The sequence below is a fragment of the Vicugna pacos genome, chromosome 2 (genome assembly GCF_048564905.1).
Source record: "Vicugna pacos chromosome 2, VicPac4, whole genome shotgun sequence".
NCBI classification, from domain to species: Eukaryota; Metazoa; Chordata; class Mammalia; order Artiodactyla; family Camelidae; genus Vicugna; species Vicugna pacos.
In genome coordinates, this window is record NC_132988.1 from 84,295,114 (window position 1) to 84,314,391 (window position 19,278).

At 44.6% G+C, this 19,278-nt stretch overlaps 1 protein-coding gene across 4 annotated transcripts in view; it reads right to left on the minus strand.

Moving 5' to 3' along the window:
• The window catches only part of KIT (KIT proto-oncogene, receptor tyrosine kinase), a 77,589-nt gene extending 60,779 nt beyond the window's left edge, over positions 1-16,810 (minus strand). For 2 of the 4 annotated variants that reach the window (XM_031688017.2, XM_006198138.4), the window contains exon 1: positions 16,514-16,809. In XM_031688017.2, the coding sequence (XP_031543877.1) occupies positions 16,514-16,580 (67 nt within the window). In that variant the 5' untranslated portion in view covers positions 16,581-16,809. Of the gene's footprint in view, positions 1-16,513 lie in introns of all 4 variants that reach the window. The other 2 variants (XM_072943734.1, XM_006198139.3) reach the window with 2 other exon arrangements.
• Positions 16,811-19,278: the final 2,468 nt, after the last annotated feature.

Genomic DNA, 19,278 nt, shown 5'->3' on the forward strand with positions numbered 1-19,278 from the left:
AAACCAATAATTATACAATTATAGAATTACAATGTGAAGAGTGTGCAGAAGTACACTGTACAGGGAGAGCTGGCCTGACCTTTGCTGGGAGGTCAAAAAGGACTACAAAGGAAACATGCGAGCTGGGATCTGAACGCACTGAGACCAGGGAGAAATGCAGTGTGCCCGGCAGCAGGCAGAGTGGCTCCTGCAGCTTGAAGGAGCAAGGACACCTTGAAAGAGTGAGGAAAGCACAGAAAGCAAAGGATGTGGCAGGCACCATGTGCAAAATGGAGATCAAGAAGAGACCCCTGGAGGCCTTAGCTGGGCTCTACATGGACAGACTTTATTCCGAGAGCACTGGGAAGTCTCCAGAAGGTTTTAATCAGAGAGGTACCTGATCATATTTGTCCTTTTAAAATACCACCTGGGGGGGGCCTTCCTGTCCCCTCTCCACCCCATCCTCCACCCCTCGCCACGTGCATGTTTTCCGATGGCCCTTGCAGCCTCTACCGAGGCACTGTCCCACGCACTGCGATTGTCTGTTTTCCAGTCGGGACCAACCGAAGCCTCTATCTTTTTAATGCAACAGAAAGAGAACTGAGAACTGCACCCTCATCTGACATGCAAAAGGCCACCGAAGCTTTGACTTTTTAATGACCACAGCCCAATGCTGCGAACAAGCCCAGTAATGTTTGCACCCTGGACCAGTCGTTCTCAAACTTGAGCCTGTACCAGAATCACCCGGATGGCTTGGGAAAAGGGACCGCAGGGCCCTGCTCCTAGTCTCCGATTTCAGCAGGTCTGGGGTGGGAAGGGAGAGTCTGCCCTTCAGACAAGTCCCAGGCGATGCTGCAGCTGCAGGTCCAGGACCACACTTGGAGGACCAGTTATCCCCTCCCCCACAAGACAGTCAGCTACCAGGGGCAACCCGTGGCATTAATGCAGCAAAAAAATTTTTTTCACCAGAATCTGTATCTTGGAACTCAAAGCAAACCTGCAAAAACAGATTTTCTTGAGTGAGCGGATCTGCCTGGCTTTTACACCTAGAAATCGGCCTCGCACTGGGTCCCCCTGACAAGCCTTGGCAGCCACTCGGGCACAGATTTCTCGAATCCCCCAGCTTTAGAAGTGGGAAATGTGGCAGAATTCACCAGTCACAGCTACAGGACTCCGGAATAGTGACACTGGGTGGCAAACACAACTTCTGCAGCACATGAGACCTCAATCTGGTGCACAGTACCCGAGTGCCCAGAGCCCAGGTCCGCAGCCCAGGCTAACCCTGGGTTCCCCTTTGCAGTGGGTGAGAAACAGGGAAAAGAGCACAGGCTTCTCCTTCGACTGTGTGCAGGACACACAGTCCTACCCAATTCCAATGCCAGGCGCTTCCTGGTGAGTCGTCAGATACCATTCACCAATTTTCTAAATTGCTAATCAGATAATTGCTGTAATAGTTAATTTTGCAGCCATTCTACATCTGAATAAACAAAATAGAAAATAATTAGACCAAAACAATCACATTGGTCTAAAAGCATACTAATGGACAAAATTAGTTTATTCAAATTTGTTGCGACATTCATCAAAACACTTGGCTGGTCAATTTGCTTAATGAGTGTTGACTTTTCCCTTAATTTTTCTTGGGTGACATTCACTTAGAACAATACATTAAGCTTGCTACCCGCTTGCAAAGAATTATTAATGACCAAACCCGTTTCTGAAATGATTTCTTCCTCAATCTCTTCGTAGAAAATAAGAGGAAATGTCTGAAAATGACCTTGCTCTATTCGCCAGAATTAAAAAAAAAAAAGTTTCCAATATGCCTACTGAGAAAGTTTTACTTCTTTATATGACTTTGGAATAATGGCTATCCCTAAATGCAGGAGGGAAAAGGGGCCAATTCTAAAATTGCAACCTTTTAGTATATAATTTAAATCGATGGCCAATTGGAGGAAACTCAAGTTGGAGGAAGGAAATTTAGTATTTTTGGAAATCTAAATTAATATTATGTCAAGTCCTGGCAGCATTTTTTTTCAAATGACTATAATTAGAGATATGCAAATTCTTCACTGGGGAAAAAAAGCTGAAAGAGAAAAATGCACCTAATTAAGTAATGATTTTATCTTTATTAGATGGTATTAAAAGTGTAAATGTGGTTTAACGCTTTTAAAACTATAAAATAGCACTATCTCCTTCAGAACTCAAGGAATATCACACCAGACAAACAATGGCAAAGTCTGTCATTTTATACATTTTCCTCAGAAACAACAGCTCGAATATGGGCTTCCTGGTACTTGGATGATTCAAACCATTACATTTTGTCATAAACAATAAGCTTGGAATATGGCTTAGGGCCATAAATTGACCATTTTTCAGATAGTTAACAACCACTAACTTCTCTCTACAACACCTTTTTAATAACTTATTTTGGAAGAAAATTATTTTTTAAAGGCAGCTACTAGTGATTTAATGTTTCAAGACTTTGCTACTTTGGTCCTGATTTGGTAGACCCAAAAGTTACAAATTTTATGTCAAAAAGTGCATATAGATTCTGGCAAGATGGTGGTAACAACATAATTATCAGATCTCCCCAACCCACCCCAATGATAAAAACAGACAAATAGAACAGAACCAAAAGCCCACAGATGACATTTACAGCAAGCCCACATGCTAAGGTTTCCCTGTGAGCCCTGTGTATGAGGAGGTGGGGACAAAATCCCAACAGCTTGGAGAACTGTTCTTAGGTACACACTGGAAAGCTCAAGGGCCACTCTGAGGACACCCACAGAAGCTGGCAGAGGGTCCTGCAGGTTCCACTTTACTAGGAAATGCAGAGGGGATTTGGACCCATGTATTTCTGATGTCCTGGTATGTTTGGGGGTGGGGGAGGTCTGATCCCTGTGAACTAACAAACTAGGTCATAGCCCCATACTGAGGAGAAACTGCTGAGGATGAATCTATGATGAGGAAGATGGGGCAAAAGAAAGGTTCAGATGGGTATAGGGGTGGGAACAGGGACCCCCCCAAAAAAGTAAGATCTTAAGATGTAGAAAATAAAAGAGTCCAATTTTTTTTTTAACCACTTCGTGGAGACAATGTAAGTGGGTACTCTCTACAGAGCCATGAAGCTAGAAAGGCTATAATGGCCCTACTAAGAGTATAGGAAGACTCAGAGTGAAACAACAGAAAAGAACTGCAGTGAATTCCAAATATTTTATTTAAAGAAAAAGTAAGGAACTGAATGATATCCCTAATACAGACAATAAAATTATGCCAGAAAAACACAAAACAAATGAAAACTATAACCTAATATTTCAAAACTGAGCTAAAAGAAATTTATAAAAGAAGCTAGAAAGAATGGCCTAAATCAGAACTTTTAAAATTCAGAAATGAGCTAAATAGAGAAAAGGAAGATTTGAAAATGGAGATAAAGAACTAAGAAAAGGAAAAAAAATCAGAAATAAAGGGTAAATAAAAAGAACACAGGAGCAAATAAAATGAATAATGCCTTAAAAGAGGTAGAAGATGGAAAGGAAGAAAAATTTTAAATTCAAACAAATGATGAAGATATGAAAAGGACTGAGAGAAAGTGATGGAAACAGAAGGTAGGCAAAGAAGATCTAACATACACATAATGGGAGTTCCAAAAGCCAAGAAGAAATTATAGTCGGCCCCCTGTGTCTGCAGGTTCTACATCCACAATACAGAGTGCCAGCTGTACTGTGCTGTTTAATGTAAAGAATTTGAGCATCCAGGATTTGGGGAGCTGTAGGGGTCCTAGACCCAATCACTTGCAGATACCCAGGGACACTGTACCTTAAAGTGGCACATCATATCCCTAAAAAAACCAGCCCAGAGCAGCCAATGCTATAGAACTACTGGACTTTAAAAAAATGAAGGTAAAAAAGCCCTTTGGACATCTAGGAAAACATACCAAGTTAAACATGAGGGGGAAGAAAGCAGATTGCCAGCAGACTTTGACAACACTTCATAGCAAAATACAACACAGTTAAATATTAAAGATCCTTGAGCAAAGAAAAAATGGGCCAAGGACTTGTATCAGCCAACTTGACTTTTAAGTACACAGGCAAAGGCTATAGACAAGCTGCTGTGAACATATAATTCAGGAAATACTTCCCTTGAGTGCTTCCTGAGGTGTCTATTAGAGGATGAGCTTCAGAAAGCCAAAATGTCAGGAAAGACAGGCCATAAGGACTAGTGGCTAGCATTAAACACTTATTTCCCTGTGGAACTAAGACTAAATGGTAACAAAGCAGAGCATGTGTTTGCTGTATCTTCTGATAAAGCAATTTTGGTACAGCTATCAGAACAATTAGAGGAGGGAGGAACGTCTATAAAGTAGAATATGCTTGTTGATTGCCTTATAGATAGTAACTGGGAGTAAAAGGATATTACTTCAAATCCCAAGCTAGGGGAGAAGAGGGAGGGGAAAGAACAGGCTACTAGCTAATTTAAGTGTTACTCGCAATAGGAAACCAATAGGAAATAGCACCTGCCTGACAGTGGCTTCATGGTGGTTTGTTGGACTCAACATGCTATCAGTCAAACGTGTATTATTAAAAGCTGAAGCTGGTCAGATTTTGACAAGAAAAAGATGAAAGAATTTTAAAAGGAGGTACAGAACTTTCAGTCCTTGAAGGGCACTCAGCGTGGACCCCTGGAGCACCTCTCTCAGCTGTGAAAAAGCATTCTGGTCCGTTCTGAGAAAAATAGCTCCAAACCTACAGACAGACGACGCACTTGGCACATTCAAGGCTCCATGAAGTCTCGAACGTAAAGACACCTATCTGTGTCCCCGGCATTGCAGACACTTCTTCCACCCACTTCGGTACATCCTTCATCAGTACATCCTCATGCCTGCTGGAGAGGCTGAAGTTAAGACTGGAGCCGTGACAAGCTGGAAGACTGCCCAGTGCTCAGCACTTCCAAGGGCACCACCGGGACAGACAGGACTCAGGTGACAAACATCTCTCAAAGCTCCTCCTGTGTCAGCCCCTACCCTGTCCCCATCCCCCTCCCCCCATCTCTCTCTGCTTTGCCTCCTCTGGACCCTCCTTCCTTGTCAACCCAGCACCAGCCACCACCGGACCCTCTGAGAAACCTTGCCTTTCTTTGCTTTCTTCCTTAATTGACCATAATAATCAACTGAAATAAATCTAAATTAAGCTGCTTTCTAAGAGAGACCTAAGATTTTTTTCCCCCCTTCTGGGCTCTTTGTGGACCTAGGCTCATGAAAGAAAAAGAATTCACTAGACAGAAGCCCCAAGAGGACAAGGATTTTGGCTTGGTGTGTTCACAGCTATAACACCCCCCTTCCACTTGCATCAACAATTATTTGTGAACAAATTTATAAATTCCTGGTACGTGTAGGGTCTGTTTAAAAGATACTGAAGGGATTAACAGAACGAAGCTGTTAATCTTAAGTGCTACAGTTTTATGCCCAGACCTGCTGTTCCAAGTTTCCCGTATGAAAAGAGAAGCCATCTGCACCTGTCTGGGACCATCTTCACCTGGTGAACTCTTTGGACTTCTGTTCCCTTGGCCAGCCTCTCCCTAGAAGGCACTCATGCTGAAACTAAGGTGATAGTTCTTTTTAAACAATAGCTCTTGAAAATGCTAGAATGGAAATTAGGCTACACATTCAGATCTCTTAAAAAATTCATAAACCCTTCTACATATGCTAGTTTATTTTAAAAAGCAGGAAAGGCAAAGGAGGGTGGTTCTTTTTCATGAAAGTGATGCATTTCGGTTGAGCTCGAAACTTGTCTACTATTTCCCTGTAGTAAATATACTGACTATACCAAATAAGTAGAAAACATTTAAATATCCCAATTAACTGTTTTCAAGTGGCTGTTCTAATGACATTATTTTCGGAGTAAGAATCCTGGGTTAATTTAACAATGACAAAAAGCCTAAAGGCCAATTCGTGCTGTTTTACTGGGCCATTTTTTGAAATGAAAATCTTCCATCAGCTGTAAAAAAGAAATCTACATTGCGAAAATTAGGATAGAGACTTATTTCCAACACTTTACAAACTAAAAAACTGTATCACTTTGAAAGGACCCAGTCTTTCCAAGTAGAATAAGTTTCTGTTTTTTATAACACAGCCTTGCACTAGGCCAAGTAGAATAACAGATATCCAAATGCCACACAAAATCACCAGTAAACGTTTTCCCCAGAAGTCAAACCTACATTAGGTCCCTTCTATACTTCCCTCCAATAAAAAGAGACACCAAGTAATTTCCAAAGTTCTTTGTGATGTTCCCTCCTTTGTTCTAACCCTGCAAAGCAATTCCTCTGCAAACAAATCTGCATAGGCCATTATATTTAAATTACTGGCAGCCCGGGACCATTTTGAAGAATTTCATAACAATAACACTGTTGAAATAAACCTAAGTCACCTGGGGTAAACCTAACTGAAACAGGGTAAACAACTCAGAGATATAAGGGGGAAAAAGGTTTCTCCTCTTCTCATTTTCAGTATTATTTTTATCCATTAGGTCAAGAACAAGGCATTCCTTGGAAAATACCATCACTTAACACCTTTCTCTGCATCCCACAAACAGCCGCCTCCTCCCGCAGGCTCACTGCTTTGGGGAGGGCAGTAATCAGCGCCCCTACTGATCTTCTGGTTACCTTCTAAGGCAGGTTTGGGGAACTCAGGGCAAAATCGCAAGATGCCCTAAGCCACTCAGGGCTCTTATCAAGACTTGGGGTTTTGGCTTACTGCTGGGTTTTGTTTCGTTTTTTTAAAGAATGAATTTATGCAGACTGCTACATACCTGGCTTATCGTTTTACTAAATCTTTAAAATCTGGTAGTAAGCAAAGATTCAATGATCATCTCCTGCCACTACCAGATGTTGAACCTAAAAAATCTGTGATCTTGCCTGAGGGTGAAGAGGCAGGAAGGTGGGAGAGGGACCTAAAAGCAACTCAAATTACATATCCTGTGGACCTAGTCTGGATCTGCATCGTGCATGCAATATACGTAATACCATGCAAAAGTGAGATCTATACACTTCCATTTTTAAGAATTATTTCTCTGAGTAAGCAACTACTTGACCAGATTACACTTAGAAAAATCTCATCACATATGGCACTATAGGAAATACTGTTATTTCTGAAGAATAAAAATCTAGGCACCCTAAAATCTATCCTTTTCCTTCTGCTAGCTTCCAGAGATTTTTTTCTATGGAAGTCTTTCAGCTAACTAACCCTCTGCTTCTGCTGTCCACACCTTGACCAATGCCGGTCCCCACTCATCAAGATTTAACTCAGGTCCCAGCTCTTCCTTTGAATTAGCCATTATACTCAAAAAGTAGGGAAATGAATATGTGTCCCAGCTTCTGGACCAGGACTGTTATTCAAACCTTGTTACAGATTTACTATATTAGCATCTACCCAACACTTATGTTCCCATAGATCCTAGGCTCCTGAAAGGCGGCGATCACATTGTAGAAATCATCATGCATGTCGACATGACAGGTGAAATGATGCAATCAACTAGAAGCTGCTGAATTGCCATTTTATTACTACCACCTTCCCCTGCTGGACCGTGGGCTGGTCTGGTACGTGCCACTGAGCCATGACCATGAAATGACCAAAGGGAAGGGGTAGGTGGGAAAGGAAGTCAGGGTGCCGGGTGAACCTCAGAGTGATCAGTCCATCCCTGAGTAATCAAGGGAAAAGGACTTCCTTCATCCTGACAGATTTGTCAGCCTATGTGCGGCACAGCTGGCTGTATCTCAAAATTACCAGTCGGCCGGGCGATCACAGAGCACATTCTTAGGTTAAGGGTAATTATGGTCGATTATGGATTTCCCTAGAATTTTGGCACTCAGTTTAAGCTCTCACACTGCACAATTCATTCTGTGGTTAGATTTCCCCACCACCACCACCTCCAATAGATCAATAACCCATTTCTAGGTGTGGGTTCTTTACTGGCTATTTTCCACGTAGCCAAAAGCTGTGAAGAGAGTAGCAGATCCTGTGAGAGTCTACCCAGAATTTATAAGACACACTCTACCCCGGAGCCAAGGCAGTGGAGAGAGAAAAACAGCTGGTTATTTTATTTATAAAAGATTTCAAGTTGGCCCTTAAAAAGGGTCATCGAACCAACCAAGCAGGGCAGGACCCAACCATTTCAAAAGAACAATAGCTTCGCTTTTCTCATACCTGCAGCAAAGACCCTATAACTAGCTCTGGTAACACAACAAAGTCTTTTTTAAAAGTTCTAATCAAAGAATTTCCCTAAAAAAAAAAAAAAGATCCCAATTTCCTTCTGGGGCAGTTTAAACTATTCTCATCTTGTCCCTTTCTTCATTCACAGGCTACAAATATTTGAAGGCTGTCATTCACTAAACCTTCCTTCACCTTATCTTCTCCAGGCTTAATAAATCCAATTTCTTGAAGTTGCCTTCAAAGGGCCTATTTCCCAAAGCTTTAATCAACTCTACGTGGTCTTCTCCACCCAAAACATCCATTTTGTTCTCTGTGAAAACCAATAAACCAATAAACATACTTTTTAAATAATTTAATACAGAGAAGAAACGCAGGATTATCTTCCTGCTCTCTCTTTTCGTGAAAATTTACTTTTCATCATATGACTGGTACAAAACATACAATTCTTTCTAATTGCCGAATCCTACCATAATAGTATAAAGCCATGTTCTGTGACTTTTGGGGTTTAGTTTTGTTTCTTACAGGGACCTGACCCTAAGAAGAATTTCATTTATATATACCACTGTGTCTGCAAAACTGAGTTTCGGGTAAATGCAGCCTGTAAATGATCAATGAACAAACACAGTGGAGTCAAGTATCTCATGCCCTCTTTCAAACAGGCTGCTCCTCCTCTTGGCTCTATTTCTGTTAATTCCACAGCACCACCAGTTCTCCCAGTTAGCACACCCACAATAGTTCCTGCTTCCCTTCCCCACAATCTCATTGGTGCCTGACACATCCAAGATGCCTGGAAATTTGCCAAGAGAATTAAGGTTGCTGCCTTTATCTTCCTTGTGTCTCTTAAGTGTTCCCCCTTCTTCCCAGAGCATGCACCTCAACACTCAGGTGCTCGCCCCTTCATCCAGAGACCATCTAATCATCTAAAGAGTGACTGATGGTCCCTCTGCCCAGCTCCCCACTAATACATAGCTCTCAGCCACTGGATTAACCATCCTAAAAGAGGCTCCCCCTCAGATAACATTTGTACACCCACGTTCATAACAGCATTCTTCACAGTAGGCAAAAGAGGGAATTTACCCAAGAGTACACTAATGGATGATAAAACAAAATGTGGCATATGCATACACATATATATACACACATACGTAAATAAATACATTAAAAAGGAAGGAAACTCTGACATATGCTACAACATAGATGAACCTTGAGGACAGTATGCTAAATAAAGTAAGCCAGTCACAAGGACAAATATTGATTCCACTTATATGAGGTCCCTATACAGACAAAAAGTAGAATGGGGGGAAGGTATAGATCAAGTGGTAGAGCACATGCTTAGCGTGCGCAAGGTCCTGGGTTCAAACCCCAGTATCTCCTCTAAAAAAATTTAGCATAGTTACCTCTCTCCCCCCTCAAAAAAAAAAAAGTAATACAATAATAAATAAATAAATAAAATATTTTTAAAAATAGAAAGTAGAATATTGGTTGCAAACGGCTGAGGGACAGGGTGTTTCATGGATCCAGAGTTTCAGTTTAGGGTTCTGAAGATGGGTTCCCGACATTGTGATTGTAAGTAACATCACTGGACTGTACACCAAAAAAATGGTTAAGATAGTAAATTTCATGTTATGTGTATTTTGCCAAAATTTAAACACATACCCCTCCCTTAGTTTCAGCTGCCCCCAGCAAACTCCGAGGGTTTGGAGCGGGCTGGGCAGTGTGGTTGGATAGAATGGTGGAGCGAACAGCCGTGGACTAGTAAGCAAAGCCAGGAGGGCCTCTACTGGGCCAAGGCCACCTTAGTCTTGACTTCAAAGCCTTTTTCAGAATATGGACCAAACTCAACGCTGAATACACCCTCCCTCCAATGCTCCTTGAGGCCAACCAGAGTCTGCCTTTCTAGCCTCTTCCACTCCAATTCCCTACCCTCAGCCATCACACCAATTGAAAGATTTGACAATCCTCAAATAAGATCTGAATGTCTTGCTCCCTGTTTCAGGAGCTTTTTGCAATCTAAGCCTCAACTACAGGCAACTGATCCTCTTTTAAGGTGCAGAAATTAATGTCAAATATTATCTCCCACGTGAACACTTTTACTCATCCCTGCCCAATCTCTATCACCTGCCCATCAAGACGTAAACTCCTCTGAAATCTTGCCTGGGCACTTCTTAAGACACCAAATTCTACTCTGAATTCGTGGCTCTGGTCTTACTCCGTTCCTCCCCAACCCCCGGAGCCCATACCTAGAGTCCCTGCAAGGACTGAGGCATAGGGATAGATCAGCCTTTGTTAAACTGAATCTGTGATGTTGACTGAGCATTTATTACATTCAAAGCTCCATGCAAGTGCTGGAAAATAGGAGAGAGGTTAAATGGGTATTGACTGAGCACCACTGTGTATCCAGCCCTGGGCAACAGACAAGCTCAGCTTGATCCCTCCCACCTGGGGAAGGTCAGAAAAGCTCCTCCCTCCCAAGGTGCTTTCAATGCCACTTTACAAGGCAATAGGGTTCAAGGACCCTCTGTGACCTACACCTGTCACCTTGAGAAATTAGCCATTTACAGAACGTTCCCCTCCTAAACGTTTATCCAGAAATCTTTATCCCCTTTGGTGGAAAGCGGGCTATAAGGCTAAACAAAGAACCAGGGAGAAAAGTCTACATTAACACTAACTGTGAACCTTTTAAAAAACTAGACATTCAATGTATAAACTCCACCTTAATACTAAAAAACAAACAAACAAAACAAACAAACAAAAAATAACCTCTATATAGTCTGGTTTTAGACCATTTCCAAATTTCTTTTCTAAGAGACAATGCTGAAGAGGGAACATAAAATCAGCCTGATGGTGGAGTCCCTGAGCTTTCCCCATAAGGGACACTGCGCCAAGTGTGTTTCCCCCATAATCTAACTTCGTCCTTCCAGTAGCCGCGTGCCTTCAACCCCATTTTACAGGCGAAGAAATGAAGTTTAAGTAGAGGTGAAGGGTCTTATCTCAGATAGCAGAGCTGGCAAGAGACTGGATGAAAATCCAGCTTGTCAATTTCAGAGCCCAAGCCCTTGACTCTGGTGCCACATGCCCTGAATAACAATTTAGCTTAAACTTTCAAGTTTGCAAAAGCCTTAGAAACCTGTCAGAAAGGTATGCAGCAGAAGGTAGCTAACAAAAGTGTGTTATAATCAAAATGTAAGCACGAGGGCTAGAAAGTAAGATGAATGGGAAAATTAAGCAGGTATGAAAGTCTTCATTGGAGGAATCGTCTGGGAGTTTTTCCCCTGGGGAAAAAAAATTTTCCAAGATCTGTTCAGTCTCTAAGACTAGTGATTCCCAACTGTTATGTCAAAAGCTATATAAATCTCAAGACAAAAGTTAAAGTCTATTTCTTCTTAAAAGCTGTCAAGTTAGTACCTATTGGTATCTGCATGCAAGGATTATAAAGAAAAGTAGTCAAATTCCACATAACCATGGAGTTTCCTCATTCGTTAGGTGCCTATCCCATCCCCAACCCAGTGCCAAGTATCTTTACAAGAATTGGTTTCTAATCTTTAGAGCAATCACATTAAAGTAGGCATTATTCTCGTTTTATGGATAACAATTTCTATTTTACAAATAATAATTATGGCTGACATGTATTGAGTTTGGACCATGAGTGTGCCAAGTAGCATCATTCTAAACACATACGTAGTCACACATTTACTGGCACAGAGAAGTTAGGTAATTTCCCCAAAGTCACACAGCTAACACTACGATGGAAACGTGAAGCTCAGCCAGAGTAAGCAACTTGTTTCAAGGCTGCAAAGCTGTCACTGATAAAAGGCTCTCTCCATTCCTTAAGCCTGTGCTCCTTCCACTAGTTACCTGCGTGATCCCACCTGTGCTCACCGGGGCCCAAGGCTAAATGCCTAAAAACCTAAGGAAGTGTAATAGAGAGCGGTATTGCCTAGAGCAACCAGACCAGCAAAGGTCCCATCTAAAGAGGCAGAGTTTTCTAGAGAATAAAGAAATCTAGATCTTGATACAAATTCTCCAGATTTTTAACATTGCCCCCAACGTTTTCTAAAAAAGCATAATGTGGGCCAAACAAAACAAGTGCAAGGGCTATCAGCTTGCAACTAAGAGTCCGAAGTCAGGACCTAGAGATTGTCATACTAAGTGAAGTAAGTCAGACAGAGAAAGACAAATATATATAACTTATATGTGGAATGTAAATGTGGCACAAATGAATTTATTTACAAAACAGAAACAAACTCACAGACATAGAGAACAAACTTATGGTTACAGGGGAGGGGAAGGAGAGGGAGAAATGAGATTGGGATTTGCAGATACTATTACAAAATAGATAGACAACAAGGTCCAATCATTTAGCATAGGGAATTATATTCAACATCTTGTAATAACCTATAATGATAAGGAATATGAAAAAGAATATATATGTGTGTAACTGAATATGCTGAATACCAGAAACTAACACAGCATTGTAAATCAACTATACTTCAATTTTTAAAAAGTGCCTGAAGTCAAAAGGTGGGCTGTCACATCTAAAATGTCAGAAACCAGAGCTGCTAGGCCATGCTTACTCATAGGTCCCCTCTACTTTCAACAAAGATTTACACTAGATACACCCTAGATTCAAACTCTTACCTCTGGTAACTCACTTGTAGGCCCTTCTTCACCTTGGATTTGCAGCCATGAAAATATCTAGTTAAAGAGACTGCATGTGAAATTTTGCATGCTATGATTTTTTCAAATGTCTTCCAGTCCCTTTTTTAAAAAAGTTACTACCACACGTGTTGCAGCTACACTAAGCACATCCCGTGTCTGAGGGCTGTGAAATTAAATTCATTCTGGAGAAAATGCTGCTCCATCCTTGACCACTGCCTTGGAGGAGTCCCTGCACTGCAGTCCAGCTTCAAGAATTCCGCTCAGGACATCGCCGCTCATTTCCTGGTGTCCTTCTTTAATCAGCTGGGGGAGACTTGAGGAAATGAGTCAAAATCCTAAGGGCCACTTCTGGCGGCCGTCAACAACAGCAGCAAAATCCATCACCACAACAACATCTGTACATAAACATGCGCCAAGGGAAGCCCACTAAATAACTTGGCATGTTTCTGATGAGAATCTGTTTGGAAGAAGAAAGGCTCTGGGTGGTGAGCTGCCATTATATCTCATCCGGCTCATCCAGGATAAACGGCCAATGGTATTCCCCACCGCTGGGGGTTTTCTTTCTCACGAGTACGCTGCAAGTATAGGATGCTCAGATCACTTTTCTTTGGAGTGGGGGGATGGGAAAATTTCAACTGACTTGCACCAACACTTTAGAGGCAGCTTATCTCCATTTCTGAGGGACTCTAACTGCAATGGACAGCTAATACCTAAAGCCCTCACACCCAGGGTCAAGTCCTACCTAGCCCACCCCAGGCAGCTATAATTTAATGACTTCCCCTTCAGTGAATACTTCCCTCCAATTGAAAATGCTCTAACTCAGACATCCTATGCCAGGCAATTCTAGGTCTTTTTCACCAGAATTGGGAAGGTGATGATCTTGACCATCCTGTATTCCCAGAACTTCCAACGATGCCTGGCACAGAATATATAACAGTTTCAAATAAATCTCACTGTACAACTGATTCTGATAATCATGTGAATGGATCTATAGCTGGGCATATGGGGCCAACCTCAGGCTCCAGCACTGATTATTTTGGGAACTGGTTTATCTTCAGCCAGTTTCTCCAGTGATATGATAGGGATGGTACCTACCAGGGATTGAGAGGACAGGAAATGTCAGGTAAAGGCCCCAGAGCAGGGTCCGGCACTAAAGTGAAATTTAAGGCACATCAGAAAATGTGTTTGCAAGAGCACAGCGTGCATGATTTATAAAGTCCTAAGAAAAAAATGTGTGGGTGAGTGGGGAAGACCAGAATGGGGATAACTGAATTTTCTGGGATCCCTTTCTAAGATCATCATGTTATTTCCAGCAGGACAATAATCCAGAATGTCCTGTGTCCAGCTGCTGGGGATGACTCTAGCCTCACACCTGCAGGAACAAGGGGAGGGTATGATGTGCTATTCCTTGCAGGTCCATCCTGCTGGGCACAGGAGCTGTAAACACTGGGGCGGGGGTTGGGGGGCAGGGATGGAGGGTCCTGCAGAGTTGGCACCTTCTAGCCCTCAAAGTAAAACTGCAGGTGACCATGTGTAGACTGGGGAGAGGGTAACATAAACCACACCTCCCTGCTTTAAACAGGGGTAGAAGAGCAGGATACCACCAAGGGGTCCCTGTGAGCAAGAGAGGCAGAGGAATTTCAAGGAGGCAGGAAGGATTCAAAGAAAGGGTTCAGAAAAAGAGAAGATTCTCCACTCAGAACACTGGAAGAGGAGAATCTGGGACCCAAAGGATCCTTCATGGTGCAGATGCCTCACTGTCCTGCGGAGGGCCCTGGACTCCCCCAAATTTAAGGGACTGGCACAATGGCACACAGTCAATAAAAGCTGAGAAAAGGAGAACCAGGAAGGCAGTACAAGCCTTTGTCGCTACACCATACTGCCCCCCAGGAGCCAGACCTTAACATCCCCTTTGCCAAAAATCTGTTGGATGGAGCAGGCTAATTACGAGGAATAAGGAAGCAATTGATTCATTTAATTTTAAAAAGAGGAAATCGTCTGTGTGGTCTGTCTTTCCAGTGCCCTCATCGGGCCCGGTGCACACACCTTAACTGAAATTAAAATGTCAGGGCACAAAGATGTAATGACCAAACGGCTTGTCTGAAGCTTAGGAGGTCAAATCCGCCACCGGAATCCGGACACTCAGTTCATGATCCCTCCTACTCTCTTCCCCTACAGGAAAGCCCTTACAATGCCTTACAAGACCGGGAAGGGGACGGCTGCATCTTAAGACTTTACAAGAAAACTGACCAGCAGTCTATATAGCCAGTAACAACGATGCTTCCTTTGGAGCCCTTTAATTCCCCTTCTATCCTTACATCATCAAATCAGTCTTGAAAATTCAAAAAAAAAAAAAGACCTGGGAAAGAGCAGGGCTTCAGGGGTTAGCCGGGCGACCTGTGCTCGCTCGCGCACCAGCGACACCCAGAAAAAAAAAAGAGAAGGGGCAGGAATCTGAGGGCTTCCAGGAGCCTGCAAATTCTCCTCATTCTCCACCTGAAGACCCAAGTTCCGGCGCAGATGTAAGAGATTTTCACAGCAGCTTTAAGATCCAAGTAAGATTTGCAGAAAGTTCCACTCCATCTCCTACCCCCTACCACAGGCAGCCCTTAAGTAGAAAGATCACATAGGAAGGGGTCTTGCGAATCTTAAAATTCTCCCCTCAAAAACATGGACCTGCGATTACAGGTCTTAGACACTGAGTCGAGTGGTTTGCAGAGCCCCGCCAGCCTGGCCGGGCACTCTAGCAGGACATAGGCAGTGGCCAGGGTCGGGGACCACAGTGTCCCGGCGCACAGACCCTGCCTCCCTCGGGAGCAAGCAGCAAACGTATCCACCCGCCGCTCTGAGGCGCGCTGCAGAAAAGAAACGGCACCGCGGCAGAAAGGGGCGAGCCTCGGGCACGGGATCTACAAAAGCAAAAAGTCTGCAACCTAGCGGCTGCTTTCCACACGCCCTGCCCAAGTTGTCCCTGGAACCGCACCTCCAGGTTGGCGGCCCCAGAGCCGCACGCGGCGCGCTCCCCGTGCAAAAGGCGACCGGGGGATGCCGCAGCCTTCGACTCGGGTCCAGGGTGGCGCCGCGAGCAGAAGAGGCAGCCGGTACGGTCTCCGGCTCTGGTGTACAAAGAGTGCAGCGGTTTGGAAGGCAGCCGCCGCACAGCAAAGAAAAGGTTCTCCTCCAACTTCGCCCTCGGCGCGGAGGAGAAGCTGCAAGCCGGTTCTCCCGTGCCCCGCTCGCACACGCACAACTTTTAACAAAAGGAAGCAGCGGCCGCGCCTCTCCGGGCGGAGATAACGCGCTGGGTGCGAACTCCCGAGCCGCCCAGCTCGCCCTGCGCACAAAAGCAGCCCCAAACTCGCACGCAGCCCGCTGCCCTGAACCCGCACCTTGCTCACGCCTAAGCCCCCTCACCGCCCCCGTTCCAGGAAGACCCACAGCTCAGAGCCCCAACACAAGCGGAGGGGGGCTCCTGGCGCAGGTGAGCAGGGCAGGACGCAGGAGGGTCCCAGGGCCGCCGCGAATCTTCCGGGAGGCTGAAACGCACGGGCACCGGAGGACCAGCAGCCACCTCTCCCAACACATCCCAACGTGTTCGAGCCCTCGGGAGGCACAGGCTGTGCTGGCGGGGGGGCGAGGGGGGGCGCGGCCCGGCTGCCCGCGGCGTCCTCCCACCTGTGTGGACGCGGAGCAGGAGAAGCAGGACGAAGAGGAAATCCCAGGCGCCGCGAGCGCCTCTCATCGCGGTGGCTGCGCCGGGACCGGAGCTCTGTTCCACGTTCCTGCTCTCGCCCAAGTGCACCGAGCGCGGCAAAGCCAAGCCCCCAGAGCCGCGAGCGCGGAGCAGCAGCCCCTCCTCCCAGCGCCCTCCTCCGGCGCGCCGGCCACGCCCCTTCTCCGCGCCCCTCCTCGCCTCCCCTCCCTCCTTCCCGCCTGGGTCTCGCTCCCTGGCGGCGGCGTCTGACCCCTGCTCTTTCGACGTGCTGATCCCGGGGGACTGAGCCTGCAGGGAGGGGGGAGGGCACGCCGGCCCTCTCCGCCCGCTCCCGACCTCAGAGCCCCTTCATCTCTCCACCTCTCCTCCCCTGTGATGTGGTCCGGCCGCCGGAGGCGGTTCCGGGACGAGGGTGGTGCTGCCCGCGCGCTTTGTGAAGCTGGGCACCACGCGCACATCAGGGCACGGGCAGCCGCCTGGCAGGTGCTCCCTAGACAATAAAGGTCCGCCGCCCGCCCCTCGAACACGCCCCCGAGGGAGGAGGCTGGGGGCCGAAGATAGTGGAGGTACTCCGGGGGACAGGTATTGGGGGGAACCTAGGCCCCAACATTCTGCTCTATTCCTGTTATTCGAGGAGGACCAAGCGTGGCGCCTGGCACCGCAGTAAAAGGCTGGGCCAGGGCGTAGGTAATTCTTAATGCTTTTTCTTCACCTGCTCCTTAATCTGTAAGAACACAGTTGTTTTCTATTGCTCGGCGTGGCCTCTGCCCAACAAGCCCCTGCTGAGACCTTTCTGGAGACTGAGGCTTTGGGGTAGGGAGTGGTGCCTGGCGAAGTTTGCTGTGGGAGCCCGAGTTTTTAAATCCACTTGTGCCCGCGTCGTTGTGCTAAACCCTCCTGGCGCCTTTTTTTTTTCTCTGCCTCTCTATCAGACGACAGTTACAGGGGTGGGGATTTTTGTGTTCCTCTTAGCTGCCCTAGCCTGCACCAAGAGCAAAACAATAGTAAAACGATCCTCTTAAGCCAAGTTCCACTGCCTAGGAAGTGCTTTACCCAAGGAAACAACAGTATCTGTATAGGGTTTTATAGTTCCTCCTTAGGGTGAATGTTATTTCATGCTCACAATAACAGCTTTGTGAGGTAGATATGTTTATTATTTTGCTTCTAAAAGTGACCCAAGATCACAGCTAAGAGAGGGGAGACCCAATTATTTTAAGATGCAATGAGCTTTCTCTGCATTCTAATATATCAGTAAAACACCTCTCTAGAAAGCTTAAGAGTGGAAAATAAATTGGTAGTGCCCATCAGAAAGAGCTACAGAATAATTTAGATACACCTGGACTCTTCTCTAAAGTAGCATCCAAAATTTATAATTAGCCAGTTCTCCCCCTGCTTTATTTAATATTGAAAGCTCTCCTGTTTGTTGCTGATAGGACCCAAACTGGTTTAAGAAAAGTGATTTTTAAAGTTAATCACTTTAAAATGATCATTTCTCGACCACTGTATATGATTGTCTCTTTAAATGTTTTCTTTATATTCATTCAATAAGCATTTAAGTGTTTACCGTGAACAAAGAGGAGGAGCTAGGCACTGGGAGGACCATTGTTCATAGATAGCTGGAGGCCCTGCCACAATCTTTATGGTCAAGTGGGGGAACCCACACCCCAACATCCTAGCAAATGGTTTAAGTCATACAGCTGTGGGAGACCAGAAATTCAAAGGGCTCTGTTTGTGCTCTGGGCCATCAGACCACCTCTTTTTCTTAGAATAACAGAGATAAAAGCTATCACTCAAAGCAATCATAAGTTTCTGAGATCTCGATTTATTTCCAAAGTTATTTTGTAGTGGGGGAAAAAATCACTATGTGTTAAAATATCAACATTATGCCTGAGAGAGAAAATTTACAATTTTCTTCTTCAATCAGCTGATATTGGAGAGGATAACAAGTCTTCAGAAGAGTGGGTGAAAAAAAGACCATATTGCAATTTAATTCTAAGCAGGAAACTTCTACCAGGAAAAAAAAAAAGGGATAGGGCACTAGACAATGCTGGACTGTCATTCATGCTCATCATTCATAAACGTCTATCAGCACTGAAGTAGGCATAAGCTACAGAAATCAAAAGACAGATCCTTTGCCTAGAGGAGTCAGTCCAGGAGGGAAAACAGATACCCAAATAAGATACTATAATAGTTACCAGGCCTCGTGTTCAGCCAGTAACACCAAGTTGGCCTTATTTGTTGGTGGAATATTGAAATCTTTCTGTACTGATTGGGAAAAAAGCTACTTCCCTGAACACCTAAGTGTCCTCTCTCTCCAGCTTCTCCCTTGAGATACCCCAAATCTTCCCAGATCTAGTAATTAAAAGTTTACTGCTGGTTACAGCAGAGAGCCTCCAGTCCCTATGCCTTTAGGGTTATTAGCTATTTTTAATAATACCCCCTGCCAGCTATGTACTAAAAGGAGGCATATAAAAGGTGCTATGAGTGAGCTGCCCTGGAAATGAATTAGATTTTAGACCATGTCCAATAGAAGCATTTACCATAATGGAAACGTTTTATGTCAGGTGAGATGTATGGGACCAGTTCTGCACTCTTTTGTGATAGCCCTGGACCGTTTCGTGAATTATACTTTATATGTCTTTATTGTTTTCCTAATTGTATTAGTGAGAACTCTTGATTGCAACTCGTAGAAACCCAGCTCAGACTGAAAAGCAAACAAAGAAAC